We start from the raw sequence: 20,946 nt of genomic DNA, 5'->3' as shown, positions 1-20,946 counted from the left end.
ACTAAAATATCACATGGTCATAAGTATTCAGACCTTTTGCTCAGTATTGAGTAGAAGCACCCGTTTAAGCTAGTACAGCCATTAGTCGTCTTGGGAATGATGCAACAAGTTTTACACACCTGGATTTGGGTATCCTCTGCCGTTCTTCGTTGCAGATCCTCTCTAGTTCCATCAGGTTGGATGGTGAATGTTGATGGACAGCCATTTTCAGGTCTCTCCAGAGATGCTCAATTGGGTTTATATCAGGGCTCTGGCTGGGCCAGTCAAGAATGGTCACAGAGTTGTTCTGAAGCCACTCCTTTATTTTAGCTGTGTGCTTAGGGTCATTGTCTTGTTGGAAGGTGAACCTTCAGCCAAGTCTGAGGTCCAGAGCACTCTGGAAGAGGTTTTCATCCAGGATATCTATGTACTTGGCCGCATTCATGTTTCCTTCAATTGCAACCAGTCATCCTGTCCCTGCAGCTGAAAAACACCCCCATAGCATGATGCTGCCACCTCCATATTTTATTGTTGGGATTGTATTGGGCAGGTGATGAGCAGTGCCTGGTTTTCTCCATACATACTACTTAGAATTATCACCAAAAAGTTCTATCTTCGTCTCATCAGACCAGATAATCTTATTTCTAATAGTCTGTGAGTTCTTCATGTGTTTTTAGCAAACTCTATGCGGGCTTTCATATGTTTTGCACTGAGGAGAGGCTTCTGTCGGGTCACTCTGCCATAAAGGCCCGACTGGTGGAGGGCTGCAGTGTTGGTTGACTTTGTGAAACTTTCTCCCATCTGCCTACTGCATCTGTGGATCTCAGCCACAGTGATCTTGGGGGTTCTTCTTTACCTCTCTAGCCAAGGCTCTTCTCCCACAATTTCTCAGTTTGGCTGGACGGCCAGGTCTAGGAAGACTTCTGGTGGTCCCAAACTTCTTCCATTTAAGGATTATGGAGGCAACTGTGCTCTTAGGAACCTTGAGTACTGCAGAAATTTTTATGTAACCTTGGCCAGCTCTGCGCCTTACCACAATTCTGTCTCTGACCTCCTTGGACAGTTCCTTTGACCTCATGATTCTCATATGGTCTGACATGCACTGTGAGCTGTGAGGTCTAATATAGACAGGTGTGTGCCTTTACAAATCAAGTCCTATCAGTTTAGTTAATTACAGCTGGACTCCAATGAATGAGTAGAACCATCTCAAGGAGGATCACAAGGAAATGGACAGCGTTTGACTTAAATATGAGTGTCTGAGCAAAGGGTCTGAATACTTATGGCCATGTGATATTTCAATTTTTCTTTTTTAATAAATTTGCAAAAATTTCTACATTTCTGTTTTTTTAAGTCAAGATGGGGTGCAGAGTGTACATTAATGAGAAAAAAAATGAACTTTTTTGAATTTACCAAATGGCTGCAATGAAACAGAGTGAAAAATTTAAAGGGGTCTGAATACTTTCTTTACTCACTGTATTTCTTCACAAATTCCCTAACTGAAAAGATGGAAAAAAAAATCTTTGTTATTTTTCATATGGATAAATGGATAAATACCCTGAAATGATGTCAGGGGTGAATCGGAGAACACACTTCCTGTCTAATTTGTATGGAGGGGTGAGAACATAAAAAAGGGTGGATTCAGGCATTACACACCTGGGGTCATGGGAAAAGGATGCCGTAACAGGCGTTCTTCTCTCTGCCTGTTAACACTTGTTGCTGTGTAAACCCAGAATAGTGATGTGTTTCTGTGATCTTGGCTTTGAAATACATCAAAGACTCTAATAAGAAGAAACTAGAGCTGGTGTTCTGTCTTAGCAGTGGTCTTTATGTATAGTGAAGTGTGGAGGCATGTAGTATTGATGAGTTGTTGATATTAAAGGTCTACTCGTACGTGAACTTATTAGAAAAGATATTTGATTAATTTTAGGCACGTATTTAATCTGGGTCGAAACCAGCGACTGAGTGAGGGGACAAAATAATTTCATAGCAAGTAATGGGCTTGTATATATTATGTGCCAGCTGACAACACTTGAGCTATAGAGAAGACTTATTCCTTAATGAAGGTCCTAGAGAGTTTATCCCTAAGTGGAAATCGCAGGCTATTGGATAACTTTCTGGCCACGGGCGATCCAAGCGCCAGAGTGTCCTCCTGGGAACTGTAGCCGTTCTCTGCCAGTGTACAATCGGAATAGTTTATGGATTTTGCTCTATGACTTGGATGAAAATATTTTCATATTTTTAAACTCCTATTTCAAATCTCATCATTATCTCTTGTCGTTTTTTTTAAATTTTTTTGCAGCTTCTGTGACTTCTACATATTACAATTATTACATGTTGCCCGATGGGACGTATTGTCTTGCACCACCACCTCCAGGAATGGATTCGAATGCTTGCTACAGCTCCTTGCCAGCAGAGGACAGTGCAGGCATTGCTCCTGTTTCACAAACCATCGTCTCCCCCTCTCTAAACAATGGTGACCCCAACAGAATATCCCTTGAGATGTCAGCACCAAGGTAATGTTTGTTAGCTGTGGTCTACTTCTGAAAGTTAGGTTAATTGTATATCTGGTTGGTTTCTATGCTTTTCTCTGCATATCTGCTATTAACGCACTTACTATTAACCTAGAAGTGTCTTGAAAATTGTCATTGTAGTTGTTTAAACATCGAATTATGTATGTGTTCTTTAAAGAACTGCTCCGTTGCTTGTATAAAAGTCCTTAAAGGGTACTTGTCAGGTCCCTCGTACCCCCAGAACCACCAACAGTTGTGTTTACATACCAAAATACCCTGCTGACAGGCCCTTTATTACACTACATGCTTTTTCTAAAGGTCTGTGTATGTATTTCTAAAGTCCATTTATATAAAGTCTTTAACTAGTCAATGGGGCATTAGATTCCCCAGGCTAGTTGGCTGCATAGCATGTTACCACGACCCTGTGGGCATGATAACATGGCTTACAGGCGCCGGTGCCGTCGCCGTCACCATCACCAGAGCAATACAAACCTCAGGCATGCCTGCCGTTTCTTTCCCTCACTACATGGCGCCTCTGAAATCGGGTGTACGGATACTGATGTTCCTTCTGAACAAGTGTCCTGCAAGTCTTTTTGCTCAGCTACACTAAAAAGGCCCCTAAGTCTATGGAAGCTACGTGTGAAGTGTTAATCACAAGGCCTATAGTTTCTAAGTATTTTATATAGTTAATAGACCTGCTTTATGTCTTGTCCATAGCAGGTTCTCTGCAATTTTCTGAGCTCCTTTAGAAAAGAATGGAGAGAGATGAGCATGCACATCCGCCTCTCATATGATGGACAAGAGAAACTGGAAAGACAATAAGTGCAATAGGGTCTTACCTGAGAAAAAACAGAGGCAATGGGCACTCGTGCTCACCTGATAGGGTTGTGAGGCTTAAAAAGGCCTTTGCCAATTTACGGTATGAAGAACATGTAAGGAGGGAGAAGAGTGGCTTAAAAATTGTGCTGCTGTTGGACCAGTGATGAGCCGAAAAGTGATATTTAGAAATGCGGTTTTTGTTTACTCGTTTCAAAGTGACACACTTCTTCATCAGAACAACATTGGGGTTTGTGGTCTAAGCCTACGCTTCTCATTCACACCTCTGCTATGATAGTGAGGGACGAGGGTCCCTTTTTCAGAGAGGTCCCATAACATTTGAATATGCCACAAAAATGTATATTGGAAATAATCCTTTAAAAAAGTTGTTCACCTCTCTTCAGACTGTCGTCTTGAGGTTTTCATACACATATAAATTCAGCCATATGCACAGTTATCAGCCGGCAGTCTAAAGGGTAAGACCTCCATTCTTTCCCCAACAAATGGTGGAAAAAGACTGCCCTGAGTATTCAAAATAACTGGATAAGAAGAAAAATGAAAACTCGCTGTATGGCACCCACCTGGATCCAGCGCTGGTTGCATAGTGCTTTCGTGGACACATCGAGTGAAAATGTCAACATTTCTCCAGTAGCAGTACTAAGGTGTGACCAATAGTTGTTTTCTAAAGACACATTGCTCACGTCACTTGACCACTGCAGCAAATAAAAGGCAGTAAGTTTCTGCAGTGGTTGGGCAGAGCCTGTATGGGGAGAGTTAGGCGAGTAGGCTATATGGGCAAATTCATTCTTGTTTTTTGCTCATTATCCCCCATTACCACCTATATATTTCTGCATGTGTGATAGATGCATGTATTGTATTAAGACTTTTGCTTGATGGAAGTAATAATACGGTACCTTTAATACCCTCCTCTATAGGGCAAAAGTCAGTTAAAAGATAAACAATGGATGACTTGCCTTAAAGCCAAGCAATGAGAAATACAATGTTTTTGTACTTTTCTGATTGATTTTTTTTAAGACATGACGTTTTTGGATTTTCAGTCTTTTGCCATCTATCTTGTAGCTTTTGAAAGCTTTCTATACAAGTCAATTACATTTCCCATTTTTTTACCCCTAAATAAGAATTTCTGTCTCCGTAGCACATCAAGCAAGTTCTTTCATTCTCCTTTTTTTGCCTGCTGACCTGCCTGGTGCAGATAGTGTGTGGACACTGAAAACCTTTATTCAGTATCATGTACTCCGTACTGTTCCTTCTCCGCCATTGTGCTCGCTTCATAATAGGCTAACATTTGTATTCGTTTTCGGCCTTGATTAAAGTACAGCTTGTCTCATTCCCTCACTTTCCTTCAGCGTGGGTATATTCAATTTGTATTTCAGCAAATTCAGTAAGTAAAACATGCTGAATACTCAATGTAATAGAATTGTGATCATATGCTGTAATTTCTTGTTATATTTTACATTTGTAAAGTTCTGCTCCAGTATCACAATATTCTACGCACTACTCTACAAATGGTCTGCTTTCTCCTTCGCCTCATTGGTGGACACAGAACCATGGGTGTTATGCTGCTGCCACTAGGAGGACACTATGCAAATACACAAAGAAATTAACTCCTCATCTGCAGTATACACCCTCTGCTGGCTCTACCCTGAACCAGTTCTTGCTTAGTGTCTGTATGAGGCACTTGGTCCTGGCTTCAGACCCCGATTTCATTATTTTATTTTTATTTTTTACTCAAAATTTTCAACAGGAAAGGGCGAAGGGGCCTTTCAAGGTCCCGACCTCCCAAAACCATCAACAGGCGGGAATGCGGAGTGTCGTCTCCCCATACCCCCTCTTGCAACCTCAGTGCCATGCCTGTGCTCTCTTTAGGGGCGACTGATCCCTTTATTGGGTCCGCTCTCCCCACACCGACAACAGATGGAAACATGGGGTGTCGCCCCCATGTAACCACTTCTGGAGCCAGGACTTCAGCCAGACAAATGCCCTGATACTTAACCGCGCATGTGACTACAGGATTTTACATCCGCAGCGCAGACCTTCTCTGGGGGCACAGACACAGGACCCGGGTAAGCTGGTACACAGCGTTTAACCCCTTACCTGCAGCAGCCTCTAAGCAGCATCATATGCAATATGTCTCAATCAAAGGCATCTAAGAAGGCTGATAAGACACACAGTGGTGTATGCCTCATGTACCGCATGTAATGCCCCACTGCCACGCAGACACCGTAATGCAATCTGTGCAACCTGCGACCCCTCATGCGCACAGGAGCCATCTGCTAATGCCGACCCTAGTGGGCCTAGTCCACCCGAGTGGGCCACATCTCTGGCTAAAGCTATAGAATCCTTCGTGATTCCTCCAAGTCAGGGAATTATTTTACCCTCCGTAGAAGGCCCTTCAGCTGCACGAGAGTCTTCGTCAGACAGGGGCCGGACTGCGGCAGAAGAAATACAATCTTCTAGAAAACGTCCCCATGACTCGTCCCCTAGGCACTCTGGTGCCTCGGTGTACACAAGCTCTACTTAATGCTGCCCCCTCACCAGGGGCTTGCAGCGAACATTTCTCCAAATACGAGTCTGATGTGACCCTAGACCCGGACTCGCTAGAGAACCAGGAGTCTCTAAATTCTCTCATTGAAGCGGTTAATAAAGCTCTGAGAGTAGACGAAGAACCCGGTACTAGTCCGGATCACACTGTCTTTCAAACGGACCAAACATCCTCACAGGGTTTTTTTGCTAACCACCCTGAGTTTACGGACATTGTTCAGAGGCATAGACGTCGCCCGGACAAGCGATTCACAGGGCAAAAGCCACTGGAAGCACGGTACCCTTTTGCATCTATTCTAAGAAAGGAGTGGACTGAGTCCCCTGCAGTAGATCCCACCCATATCGCGTCTCGCTTCCAAAACTCTCCTGTCTCTGTCTGACGGCTCGTCCATTAAAAACCCCACTGATCAACAGATTGACAATCTTGCTCAGTCAGTCTTTGTGCTGCTCCGGTAGCCTCTCTTCCCTTCCTTCGCCGCCACCTGGGTGGCCAGAGGTATGGTAACCTGGGCAGAGGCTCTAGCTAAGACCGGTCAAGACAATAACCTACCTCCCGAGGCGGTCAGTCTCTCTTGCCTGGGCCAGGGATTAAGTTGTTCATGCCTCCTTAGATGCGGCTAACTGTGCCGCCCTTGCAGCTGCAAACGCCGTTACCATCAGGAGAGCCCTATGGCTCAGAGAGTGGTAAGCAGACTCCGCTTCCAAGAAATCTTTAACTTCCCTGCCTTACCAGAGCGGGCGTTTGTTTGGGGATAAATTTGACCAAATTATCTCAGATGCTACTGGAGGAAAAAGCAAATTCCTCCCTCAGCAAAGACCCAGTCGGCCTTTTCGGAACCAACGCCAGGTTCGCTTCTGGCCTTTTTGCTGTACCACAAACTGGTCATCCGCAACCGCTTCCTCTAGCTCGACCCGTCCCCCGCGCAGGGACAGGGATTCACAGCCTTCATTCAAGCCCTCTCATTCCTGGAGAAACGGACCTTCTCGTCCGGACCCAAGGGTACCTCTTCCCGCAAGTTATATACTCAATGACTCATTGCAGTATCCGGAGGACACAAACAGCGTAGCCGGCCGTCTGCTCTTGTTTCGTCAGGTCTGGCTAGCGTCGTTCACAACCAATGGGTCAGATCTAGTGTCCTCCGGATACAAAATAGAATTTGCGTCTCCCCCGCCAACACGCTTCTTCCAGTCGCGTCTTCCAAAGACTGAGGCACATGCAGTTCCATTTTATCAGACCATATGCGCTCTCCACAACAATGGAGTCATCGTCCCGGTCCCTCTCACGGAAAGGTTCAAGGGGTTTTACTCAAGCCTGTTTGTGGTCCCAAAGAAGGACGGAACCATGCGCCCCATTCTAGACCTAAAACTGTTTAACAAGTTTGTCAAAGTGCATCATTTTAGAATGGAATCTCTCCGTTCTGTTATCACTTCGCTGGAAAAAGGGGACTACCTCGCGTCGGTCGACATGAAGGACATATATCTTCACATTCCAATCTTCTTAGGTCACCAAAGAATTCTGCACTTCGCTATCGGAGACGAGCATTTTCAGATCACGGCCTTGCCCATCGGTCTCGCCACTGCCCCCAGAGTGTTCACCAAAGTCATGGCAGTCGTCATGTCCATTCTGTACACTCTGGGCGTGGTGATTCTGTCCTACCTAGACAACCTCCTCATCAAGGGATTGTCCTTTCAGGCCTGTGCAGAGTGTGTCATCATCACTGTAGACACTCTCACTCGATTAGGTTGGCTAGTGAACCTAGGCAAGTCCTTTCCAGCTCCATCCCAGCAAATCTCCTTTTTGGGGATGATCATGGACACTTCCCGAGGATTGGTAATTCTCCCTCCAGAAAAGATCTCGGCGTTGTTCCGGGGAGCCCGGAAGTTTTCTCTTGCCCGTCCCCACTCCCTGCTGTTTGGCATGCAGGTCCTGGGGAAGATGGTAGCAACGATCGAGGCTGCTGTCTGTGATTGGCTGCAGCACTCAAGTAACTTGAGCTACGCATCAGTAAATATTTTTCTGATGACGCGTTGCTCTAGTCGTCTAGGTGCTGCAGCCAATCACAGGCCACGCAAGTCCTGCCTACTGTTGGGACGGTGATGTATTTTCTTCCTGTGTCAGTTCAGTCCAGGCCTGCACTGGAACCAGGTGGGTGCCGTTGGCTGATTATCAATTAGTTTAGTTTATTATAAATCCTAACCACTATAAGACATTTTTTTGTTTTTGTCTGGACAACCTCTTTGAGGTAGTATACATAGTCTGCTGTTATCTACTGTTTGCCTCGGCTAGTCTTTATAAGTGGACCTATCTGGAAATAATGACATTGGAAATCTGCGATGATGGGTCTTATTCTGCGGCATCCATAGTTAATCTAATAGCCCATTTGTATTCATTGTTTTGTTTCAGCACTTTGGCACCAGTGGTTGCCATTATTCCCCCACCTCCTGATATTCAGCCTGTCATTGATAAACTAGCACAGTACGTGGCTCGGAATGGACTGAAATTTGAAACCAGCGTACGGGCGAAGCATGATGTAAGGTTAGTACCATTTCTGGCGTAGTGTGACATTGAGCAGTACGTACTGTGCTTTCCGTACCTAGCGTGCAGCTTTGCTAAAGCTTTTCTATAGCCACAGAATATTGAAGCCTTTGTAAAACCAAGTCTTTGCCTTTTTGTTAGGTTTGAATTTCTCCAGCCGTGGCATCAGTATAATCCTTATTATGAGTTTAAGAAGCACTTTTTCATGCAAAGAGAAGGCACTCTCAATCCTCAGGTATGGACAGCGAAATATTGAATACATCTGATAGCATTGACTAATATGTCTATTTTTATTTTTTCACGCAAAATAAATAGGCAAATGCTGCAGAAATGCATGTAGAATATTCAATAACTCAAGCACAATTTGGAGACTAGTCCTTCAGGAAGGTGGCAGCCCCCATTTCATTTCTCAGTTTTGGAATTAACAATCATTCTACAATGCAATTTGATAAATGAAAATTGTTCTCATTGAGGTTACGCAAAATCCTTCTTTCACATTGGCTGTGCTTGAAGTAATTTTGAGCAGTATATCATTTTTGCTTTAATTTGCACAATTGAAATTTAATGAAAGACTAGTGAAAGAGCTTCCCAATCTATTCACTTTTTAACTGGTACATTGTGCCACGCTCTATAGTGCCAGTGGGGGGGCGGTTGACACCTTGCAGATTCAAAGACACATTAGCTCATCTATATTGTAGCTTACTATTTTACTGTGCTGATTGATGGGAGGAAGGCAGATGAAACACTGATTAATGTTAAAGTCCCCAAGATCCCCTTTAAAAAGGAATCTGGCAGCAGGTTTTTGCTAATTCATCTGAGAGTGGCGTAGATAAGGAGAAGCTGAATCTAACGATATATCACTTAGATTACTGGGTGCAGCAGTTCAAGCACAATCAGAGCTTTTAGATTTAGCATGAAGCAGAGCTGAGAAAGCTAACCCCGCCCAAACCAAACTCCGTATATACAATTTTCATAGGCAGTGAGGTGCTTTGCACAGAAGAGGGCATTGCCGGACTAATGTAGTCCAGCAATGTTAATCTCAGTGATAAACCCTTCACAGTTGGTGAACAGTAGTACACAGTTTGATAAGTTATACATCCCTGAATTGTGTCTCAGCCTCTATCTCCTTCTGTCTTTAGATTACATAGCAAAACTGCTGACCGATTCATCTCTTTTTTAACTTTCTGTTTTGTGCGCTATTTAGGAATTTGGCTAGAAGGAACAATCTAATTTTAATTTTCAATTTACTTTGTAAAGTTTACATGTGTTTTAGACAAATGTTAATGTCAGCTTAGCATATTTTCAGTGCTATCCCCCTACTTAATCAGTTTGTCTAGCTATGGATACATGGTTTTGTATATTTATAGTAACTTTTTCGCGCCAGAGCCTGTTTGCGCCTTCGTGACCGGTCCAATTTTTACAATTCTGACCAGTGTCACTTTATGTGGTTATAACTCTGGAACGCTTCAACGGATTTAACTGATTCTGAGATTTTTTTCATGACACATTATACTTCATGATAGTGGTTAAAATTTGTTCTATATAACTTGTGTTTATTTCTGAAAATATCGGAAATTTGGCAAAACTTTTGAAAGTTTCACAATCTTCAAACTTCTAATCTTTATGCCCTTAAACCGTAGTTATGTCACAAAAATAATTTATAAATAACATTTCCCATATGTCTACTTTACATCAGCACAATTTTTGAAACATATATTTTTGTTACGAAGTTAGAAGGGTTAAAAGTTGATCAGCAATGTCTCATTTTTCCATAGAATTTGCAAAACCGTTTTTTTTTTTTTTTTTTTTAGGGACCACATCACTTTTGAAGTGACTTTAAGGGGCCCATATGATAGATAATACCCCAGAATGACACCATACTAAAAACTGCACCCCTCAAGGTGCTCAAAAACTCATTTAAGAAGTTTATTAACCCTTCAGGTACTTTAGTGCCAAATATTTCATGTTCACAAGGGTAATAGAAGAAAATGCACTATAAAATTTGTTGTGCAATTTCTCCTGTGTATGCCAGTACCACATACAGTACAGACCAAAAGTTTGGACACACCTCATTCAAAGAGTTTTCATGACTATGAAAATTGTAGATTCACTCTGAAGGCATCAAAACTATGAATTAACACATGTGAAATTATATAATTAACAAAAAAGTGTGAAACAACTGGAAATATGTCTTATATTCTAGGTTCTTCAAAGTAGCCACCTTTTGCTTTGATTACTGCTTTGCACACTCTTGGCATTCTCTTGATGAACTTCAAGAGGTAGTCACCGGAAATGGTCTTCTAACAGTCTTGAAGGAGTTCCCAGAGATGCTTAGCACTTGTTGGCCCTTTTGCCTTCACTCTGCAGTCCAGCTCACCCCAAACCATCTCGATTGGGTTCTGGTCTGGTGACTCTGGAGGCCAGGTCATCTGGCGTAGCACCCCATCACTCTCCTCCTTGGTCAAATAGCCCTGACAAAGCCTGGAGGTGTGTTTGGGGTCATTGTCCTGTTGAAAAATAAATGATGATCCAACTAATTGCAAACCGGATAGAATAGCATGCCGCTGCAAGATGCTGTGGTAGCCATGCTGGTTCAGTATGCCTTCAATTTTGAATAAATCCCCAACAGTGTCACCTGAAAAGCACCCCCATACCATCACACCTCCTCCTCCATGCTTCACGGTGGGAACCAGGCATGTAGAGTCCATCCGTTCACCTTTTCTGCGTCGCGCAAAGACACGGTGGTTGGAACCAAAGATCTCAAATTTGGACTCATCAGACCAAAGCACAGATTTCCACTGGACTAATGTCCATTCCTTGTGTTTAGAGATGAGCGACTTTGCCTTTTTTAGGGTCTAGTCGGGTTTCATGAAACCCGACTTTCTCAAAAGTCGAGTCGAACGAAATCGTCTGACTAGCGTGAAAAGTCGAAGGTCCGACTGAAACACGAAACCCAATGCAAGTCAGTGGGGAAGAAAAGTCGGCAGGGAGTGGAGGACAGTAAACACACCTACATGTCAGACCGCTTTTTTAAAGTGCGCGAAAATCTTTCTTGATGCTGCACATGTCATCTTGTTGCCCACAGTGTACGTCCTTGCTCATTGGCTGAAAAAAGTCACGTGCAGGCATTCTGGGAAAAACGACTTTGGCGCTCGGGTCGACAACCGCATGGCATGCCGACTTCACGCTGTGGTCGGGTTTCAGTCGGCGAAACCCGACTTTGCCATAAGTCGGCGATTTATGAATCTGGCCGACCTGTTTCGCTCAACTCTACTTGTGTTCTTTCGCCCAAACAAGTCTCTTCTGCTTGTTGCCTGTCCTTAGCAGTGGTTTCCTAGCAGCTATTTTACCATGAAGGCCTGCTGCACAAAGTCTCCTCTTAACAGTTGTTGTAGAGATGTGTCTGCTGCTAGAACTCTATGTGGCATTGACCTGGTCTCTAATCAGAGCTGCTGTTAACCTGCGATTTCTGAGGCTGGTAGATGAACTTATCCTACACAGCAGAGGTGACTCTTGGTCTTCCTTTCCTGGGGCGGTCCTCATGTGAGCCAGTTTCTTTGTAGCACTTGATGGTTTTTGCCACTGCACTTGGGGACACTTTCAAAGTTTTCCCAATTTTTCGGACTGACTGACCTTCATTTCTTAAAGTAATGATGGACACTCGTTTTTCTTAGCTGCTTTTTTCTTGCCATAATACAAATTCTAACAGTCTATTCAGTAGGACTATCGAGGAGTGGTGAGTTCTCCTTCAATGGAAGTCTTCAAACAGAGGCTGGACAGACATCTGACTGGGATGATTTAGCGAATCCTGCTTTGAGCAGTGGGTTGGACCAGATGGCCCAAGAGGTCCCTTCCAACTCTACGATTCTATGATTCTATCACCTGTGTATCCACCAGACTTCTGCACAACACAGCTGATGGTCACAACCCCATTTATAAGGCAAGAAATCCCACTTATTAAACCTGACGGCACACCTGTGAAGTGAAAACCATTTCCGGTGACTACCTCTTGAAGCTCATCAAGAGAATGCCAAGAGTGTGCAAAGCAGTAATCAAAGCAAATGGTGGCTACTTTGAAGAACCTAGAATATAAGACATACAGTATTTTCCGTTGTTTCACACTTTTTTTTGTTAATTATATAATTCCACATGTGTTAATTCATAGTTTTGATGCCTTCAGAGTGAATCTACAATTTTCATAGTCATGAAAATAAAGAAATCCCTTTGAATGAGAAGGTGTGTCCAAACTTTTGGTCTGTACTGTAAAACTACTGTTTGGGCACACGGCAGGGCTCGGAAGGAAAGGAGTGCCATTTGACTTTTGGGATACAAAATTGGCTTGAATCAATAGCCAGCGCCATATCACGTTTGGAGAGCCCCCCCTCAGGGGCTTCACAGAATTTTATAATGTTGGGCTGTGAAAATTAAAAAAAAAAAAAAAATGTTTTCCACATGTTGTTTCAGCCCCATTGTTTTTCACAATGATAGCAGGACAAAAGCGATGACAAAACTTGTTGTGCAATTTTTCCAAAGTACGCAGGACCCCATATTTGTTGAAAAACGACTGCTTGGGCTCATGGTGGGGCTGGACAGGGAATGAGCGCTAATTTGGCTGCGATAGGTTGCGGTTATCATGTAACATTTGAAGAGCCCCTGATATTTCAAAACAGCAGAAACCCCCACAGGTGATCCCATTTTGTAAACTACACCTCTCAAGGAATTCATGCAGGGGAGTAGTGTGTATGCTTAACTCTCAGCCGGTTCACAAACTTGTATAAAATTGGACTGAGTAAATGAAGTCTTATTATTTTATCCACTAAAAAGTTGCTTTGACCCCAAGTTTGAAATTTTAAAAAGGTGTAATGGGAGAAAACGCACAGTACAGTTTGTTATACAATTTCTCCTGAGTACATCAATACCCCATAAGTGTAAAAAAATAAAAAAAATTTCAGCAGTTGAAAAAATGTAAAGAATTAATGTTTACATTTTCTTAAAAAATATCATTTGTTTATAATTTTAGTAAAATCATTTTAAAAAGTTTGGCATTTTCACTTGTTAACACTAGGGGGAGCAGCTACTGAAATTTGACGCAAAAACCTAGTGTACAACTAGCTCACATTAGTGCCCTGCAGTAATTATGGGCGGAATCTGCTGACATGGGTGTGATGTCACTCCTCTCCTCCCCTTCTGGGTGTTTGCTAAGGGATAAGAGGATGAGATTTAGGAACACAGTGAGCAGCCATTTTGATGGGGCCTGCAAAGTTACTGAGAAGTAGACAGTCACCAAGGATGGCAGGTAGCAAGGATTCTGGGAGATATATGGTGGAAGGCGCAGAGTGACAGCACAGAGTATTTCAGGAGAGCAGTGTGCTGGTCTATGGGGGCACAGAGGGAGATATATGGTGGAGGAGCAGGGTGACAGTAGCACAGAGTATTTCAGGAGAGCAGTGTGCTGGTCTATGGGGGGCACAGATGGAGATATATGGGGGAAGGAGCAGAGTGACAGCAGCACAGAGTATTTCAGGAGAGCATTGTGCTGGTCTATGGGAGGTCACAGGAGATATATGATGAAAGGAGCAGGGTGACAGCAGCACAGAGTATTTCAGGAGAGCAGTGTGCTGGTCTATGGGGGGCACAGATGGAGATATATGGGGGAAGGAGCAGAGTGACAGCAGCACAGAGTATTTCAGGAGAGCAGTGTGCTGGTCTATGGGAGGTCACAGGAGATATATGATGAAAGGAGCAGGGTGACAGCAGCACAGAGTATTTCAGGAGAGCAGTGTACTGGTCTATGGGGGGCACAGATGGAGATATATGGGGGAGGAGCAGGGTGACAGCAGCACAGAGTATTTCAGGAGAGCAGTGTGCTGGTCTGTGGGGGGCACCCTATTCGGTGCCAGGGATTGTACATAGAGTGCTGTGTTTTATACACATGGATGGACCGTCTGCTCCACAGAAATCCAGGAAACATTTCTGCTGATTGATGGCCTGTTCTGATCCAGACTTTGCATGAAAAGACCCCATTCGCCTCCTCAGATCCTGTCTTCTCCATCCTGTCCTGGCAATGTGAAAGCGAGGCGATAGGCGCAGTCCGGGGTGACGCTGGGAAGCAGGCTGGGGGAAATGTAGCCATACAGTAATGATAAAAATGAGACCCCTCTCTTCAGCTGCCTCACCAGCCCTCCACTTACTGCACCTACCCGGAGGTGATGCTGCCCCCTCTATTACCTCAGACCCGTGTGCAGGTGCTCAGCCAGAACCACCCTAGAATGGGTCCCCTTTCTGCAGATAATGCCGCCATAGAGTTCACGCATAATACCGCCATATAGATCATACACAATACCACCATGTAGATCACACACAAAACCAGCAGGGTGACAGCAGCACAGAGTATTTCAGGAGAGCAGTATCACACAGGATAGAATTACATACACTGCTCAGCACACAGTATCACACAGGATAGGATTAGATACACAGCTCAGCAGTCAGTATCACACAGGATAGGATTAAATACACTGCTCAGCAGTCAGTATCACACAGGATAGGGTTAGATACACAGCTCAGCAGACATTATCACACAGGATAGGAATAGATCCACTGCTCAGCAGTCAGTATCACACATGATAGGATTAGATACACGGCTCAGCAGTCAGTATCACACAGAATAGGATTAGATACACGGTCTGCAGACAGCATCACAAAGGATAGGATTAGATACGCAGCTCAGCAGTCAGTATCACACAGGATAGGATTAGATACACGGCTCAGCAGTCAGTATCACACAGGATAGGATTAGATACACTGCTCAGCAGTCAGTATCACACAGGATAGGATTAGATACACGGCTCAGCAGACAGTATCACATAGAAGAGGATTAGATACACAGCTCAGCAGTCAGTATCACACAGGATAGGATTAGATACACGGCTCAGCAGTCAGTATCACACAGGATAGGATTAGATATACAGCTCAGCAGTCAGTATCACACAGGATAGGAATAGATACACAGCTCAGCAGACAGTATCACACAGGATAGGAATAGATACACGGCTCAGCAGTCAGTATCACACAGGATAGGATTAGATATACAGCTCAGCAGTCAGTATCACACAGGATAGGAATAGATACACGGCTCAGTAGACAGTATCACACAGAATAGGATTAGATACACTGCTCAGCAGTCAGTATCACACAGGATAGGAATAGATACACGGCTCAGCAGTCAGTATCACACAGGATAGGATTAGATACACGGCTCAGCAGACAGTATCACATAGAAGAGGATTAGATACACAGCTCAGCAGTCAGTATCACAGGATAGGATTAGATACACGGCTCAGCAGTCAGTATCACACAGGATAGGATTAGATACACGGCTCAGCAGTCAGTATCACACAGGATAGGATTAGATACACGGCTCAGCAGACAGTATCACATAGAAGAGGATTAGATACACAGCTCAGCAGTCAGTATCACACAGGATAGGATTAGATACACGGCTCAGCAGTCAGTATCACACAGGATAGGATTAGATATACAGCTCAGCAGTCAGTATCACACAGGATAGGAATAGATACACGGCTCAGCAGACAGTATCACACAGAATAGGATTAGATACACTGCTCAGCAGTCAGTATCACACAGAATAGGATTAGATACACGGTCTGCAGACAGTATCACAAAGGATAGGATTAGATACACAGCTCAGCAGTCAGTATCACACAGGATAGGATTAGATACACGGCTCAGCAGACAGTATCACATAGGATGGGATTAGATACACGGCTCAGCAGTCAGCATCACACAGGAGAGGATTAGATACACGAATCAGCAGACTGTATCACACAGGAGAGGATGGATTACAGATATGCCCCCACTGGTGAAACTGCCCTCCCCCAAATGATACACTAGACTATGGGCTGTATATGTCACGGTCCACCTCAGACAGCCATAAAAGCGAAGGTGCCAGATTACCAGAGATCACTGGGGCTGTGTGTTTGTGGGGAGGGGGAGAAGAGCAGAAGGACAGTGGAGCTGGAGTAGGCAGCACAGAGGAGCATAGAGGCAAGTCACCAGCACTCACCACTCTCCATCCTCCGAGCGCTTCTCTCCTCTGCTGTCCACCTTCTCCATATCTACAGCCTGTCCTCACAATACATGACCATTTATGCCAGATGTGAACAGTATAGCTTCTGGCGTAACAGATCCTGTGATAGAGGGAAAGTGGAGCTCAGCAGATAGCACTGGGCTACAGTAAAATGTCGCCCAGCCACACCTACAGCAGTGAATTGAGCGGGGGCATGCCTAGTTCACTGCTAATGAGGCTGCAATGTTACAGATAGGGTCTGGAACCGACCACAGTCTCCTATGTCTAGGGACGGCCATATTTGCAGCCTGTACGAGTCCTCCACAGATCTGCAAATCAAGATGGCAGCACCCAGTGGCTACATTAAAACTTTATTACAAACAAACCATAAATCCTGGTTAGTACAACATTTGCTGAAACATGTTTTGTTACTTACGCTTTTTTTTTTTTGCAAATTATATAAAATTGTGGCACCTTCCCTTTAAAGCACTGTTCAAAGCTGAAGAGAGAAGGCTTGCCATATTACAGTGCAGATTTTGCTGCACTGGTTTGAGGGGGCATGTCACATTTGCAGAGCCCCTGAGGTGCCAAAACTGGAGAAAGTCACGTAAGTGACCCCATTTTACAAACTATACCTCTCAATGAGTTTATCTAGGGGTGCAGTGATCATATTGACACCACAGGTGGGTCACAGAATTTTATACCATTGGGCAGTGAAGAAAAAATAATTACATTTTTACCACAGAAAAATTGTTTTAGCCCCAGATTTTAAATTTTCACCCTGGGAAATGGGTAAAAAATGGTGCCAAAATGTTTTCTGCTGAACATGGCAATACCCCATATATGATTGGACAGTACTGCTTAGCCACACAGCAAGACTCGGGAGGGACTGAGCACTATTTGGCTTTTGGAGAAGAAATTATTATAGAATATTTTTCCGACTCCATATAGACCCCCTAAATACCAGAAAAGCAGACCCCCCCCCCCCCTTCAAGTGACCCCATTTTGGAAATTACACCCCTTCGGGAATTTATCTACAAGTGTAGTTGTGATTTTGACTCCGTGGGTGTTTTCCATAAACAAGTAGTAGTGGCTGTTGCGGAGTGAAAATTGCATTGCACTGCCTTTGTAGTGACCTGTATGTTATGCCCAGCTCGTGCTTCTGGAGATATTCACCCTTAAATTTGGCATGCTCTCATCGCAACAGAAATGCCAAACATGTGAACGCTAAATGTGGATTAAGCACACTGGGACTCAGAAGAGAAAGGGAGCATTTGAATTTGAGAGCGCAGAATTTGAGGATTTTCTATTAGAGGGTGAGGAGCCATAGTGCTTTTTCAGAGCCTTTGTACTACCAGTAACATAGAAGCCCTCTATATTTTCGTTAACAGATGACTGACCTGAGTAGGGACTTGCTTTTTTTGTGGATTGAGTTGAAGCTTTTATTGGGAACATTTTACATAACGTTTGGGATCACATTTAACCAGCGCTCTACGCTGAGCACTTAATTTGGGGTTTCCATCTAAAACTCTGCGTTGCGTGGTTCAGATTAAACCCAGAGGGATCCATACACTATAATGAGGCAGCAGTTACTCTGGATTCAGTCTGACCTCTGTTCAGCAGTGTCCTTCTTTTCCGAGGTGCACAAAACTGGCGGACCGCGCTTTTATGTATGACTAAAAAGACGGACACCATCGGATTACTGGTCAGATGGCGTCCACATTGCCTCCATCTGCCTCAATATAGGGAATTTTTTCCAGGAGTTCCGTCTAAATCACTTACTGTGATCTTTGTGAGGAAAAATGAACAGAGCAGCAGCAGGTGAAAAATTGGTTTTATTTATTTTTTACGCCGTTCCTCGTGCTGAATAAATAATATGGCAACTTTATTCTTCGCTTCTGTGCGATTACAGCGATACCAGATTTATATCGAGTTTTTATGTTTGGCTACTGTCACACGCTAAAAGATGCTTTTTATTGCAAAAACTTCATCAACATGTTTTGAAAGCTATAATTTTTCCATATTTCGGCCGACAGTCATGTGACAAGTTGACGTTTTTTTCTTTGTACAGTTTTCGGGCACATACCATTATTTGATCACTTTTTTTGATTTTTGGGAAATACAGGGTGGGCCATTTATATGGATACACCTAAATAAAATGGGAATGGTTGGTGATATCACCTTCCTGTTTGTGGCACATTAGTATATGGGAGGGGGGAAACTTTTCTCGATGGGTGGTGACCATGGGCGCCATTTTGAATTCGGCCATTTTGAATCCAGCTTTATTTTTTTTTCAATGGGAAGAGGGTCATGAGACACATCAAACTTATTGTGAATTTCACAATAAAATCAATGGTGTGTTTGGTTTTAAAATAACTATTCTTTCATGAGTTATTTACAAGTTTATGACCACTTATAAAATGTGTTCATAGTGCTGCCCATTGTCTTGGATTGTCAATGCAACCCTTTTCTCCCACTCTTGACACACTGAATCACTTTATTCTGAGAGCTTGTTTTTTTTTTTTTTTTTTTGCACTGAAGGAGTTAACTAGTGGGACAGTTTTATAGGTCTGCTTGTTCCGGATGTGGCGATACCAAATATATGTACATTTTTGTTTTTACATAAATATATGTATTTATTGGTTTAATATTTTTTGTGACTTTTTTAAAATAGTTTTAAAACATTTTTTAACTTTTTCTTTTTTTAAATTTTTTTTTACTTAGTCTGGGACTTCAATGTTTATTTCTCTGGTCAATGGTCTCGTATAATGCAATTCACATGTATTGCATTGTATGAGACCTGACAGTGTTACACAGGGAGCTCGCTTGTTAAGCCCCCGTTACACACTGCGATATCGCTAGCAATATCGCTGTAAAGTCACCGATCTTGTGACGTTGCAGCGATATTGCTAGCGATATCGCTACATGTGATACTTACCTCCGACCGGCTCCCCCGCTGGTTATCGCTGATCGCGCGAGAAGCTCCTGGACCATTCCTCGTCAGTCACTTCCTGCGGCACTTCCTGTGGCGCCGACGAGCGACGCGTGGAGCCGGGCAGGAGGACGCAGGATCACCGCGTCTGACAGGTAAGTAGCGATCCCCGTCCCCAGCGATGTCGCTGGTGAGATCTGCCTGTGTGGCAGCTCACTAGCGACCACCTAGCGATCTACCAGCGATCCTGACCGCGTCATATCGCTGGTGCATCGCTAGGTGTAACGGTACCCTTAGACTCAGCTGATGGTAGCTGGCAGATCTGGAGGTAATCACGGGATCCCATGTGATATGATCAGATCTCCTCACGGGGGGGTGTTGGAGAGGCGAGTATAGCAGTGGTCTCCCTCTATCTTCTAAATGCCGTGATCACGACTTCTACCAGATAGCAATGGGTCAACATCATTGGGACCTGATCCAGTCCTCTTTCTCCAATGTTAGTGCTAATGTTCTGGGAACATTTTTTGTCCATTCCAAAGGTTAGCAAAGCTTTCCTGTGTTCTCCTCTGACAAGGGCTTATCACACAGAGAACAAAGGATCTTCTGCTGAACTTCCAACTGCAGAACCTTCTCTACGCCCCAACAGATTGGGGAAGACGGTTGGTCAAAATCTACAGCTACAGGCAACTTTTATCCAGTGTGTGTGTGGGGTTTTTTTTTTTTTTTTAGCACTGCAAAAAGTTTTTCCTTTTGTAATGACAGATCTGGATTTCAGATGATTCTTTCTCTGAAATAAGTATTTCTACAAGATAAAACCTTGTTGTGGGCTTGGATTTCTCATTTTGTAGTCCAGTCGATTCACATGTGTAGTCTCAATCCAAAAAAATGTCATCAATAGTGAAGTGAAAACTTCAGAAGATTTGTAACCCTTGCTACTTTTTCATTGGTTAGTGAGTTTTCCAAGCGCAGCTTTTCTTCCTTATCATGCCTCCAGGAACATGAAACCTTTCTGTCCCTGGTTTACAAAAGCTGTCAGAAAATTTATGCAAACCCTTAAAAATGTCAGATGTACTTTGTTCGCACTCTTAATCTTCAAGTGAACTGTCTTGTAAACTTTATTGTGTTGCCGTCTTGGCATGATTGGTTGTACACAAATCCCGGTAATGAGAAGAGGATAATTGGATGCGGAGACAACTAGTTAATCTGTCCTGGACCTTATCTTCGTCTTGTGATGAATATTTTATTTCTGTGACATTCGTCCAATCGGCTTGTCTAGTCAGCAGTCTGATTTCATCCAGTTGTAAGAAGACATTGAAATATATTGCCTAAGGATTGGACTGCATTGCTCTTGTAAAACTTGTATGCATCGTTAAATTACCTCTTACTTCCACCACAGAATTTTATAATTGTGTCTTAATTAAGTGGATCTGTCACCAGATTTCCCAGTAGAAACTACAATCATTATTGAATAGACTTTGCAGATCTGATGTGGCTCGTGTATTTACTGTGAATGTCCACATCAGAA

The 20,946-nt window shown here is 43.5% G+C and overlaps 1 protein-coding gene across 3 annotated transcripts in view; it reads left to right on the top strand.

Moving 5' to 3' along the window:
- Positions 1 to 20,946, top strand: part of SFSWAP (splicing factor SWAP) — a 194,198-nt gene that overhangs the window by 82,983 nt on the left and 90,269 nt on the right. For all 3 annotated transcript variants that reach the window (XM_073557037.1, XM_073557038.1, XM_073557039.1), the window contains 3 exons: positions 2,279 to 2,492; positions 8,272 to 8,403; positions 8,545 to 8,638. In XM_073557037.1, coding sequence (XP_073413138.1) covers positions 2,279 to 2,492; positions 8,272 to 8,403; positions 8,545 to 8,638 — 440 coding nt within the window. The remainder of the gene's footprint in view (positions 1 to 2,278; positions 2,493 to 8,271; positions 8,404 to 8,544; positions 8,639 to 20,946) is intronic.

The sequence above is a fragment of the Dendrobates tinctorius genome, unplaced genomic scaffold, assembly GCF_039654945.1.
Source record: "Dendrobates tinctorius isolate UK_male_01 unplaced genomic scaffold, ASM3965494v1 ptg000243l, whole genome shotgun sequence".
NCBI lineage: Eukaryota > Metazoa > Chordata > Amphibia > Anura > Dendrobatidae > Dendrobates > Dendrobates tinctorius.
The sequence above is the reverse complement of the archived record's forward strand: the minus strand, read 5'-3'. Positions and strand labels throughout refer to the sequence as shown.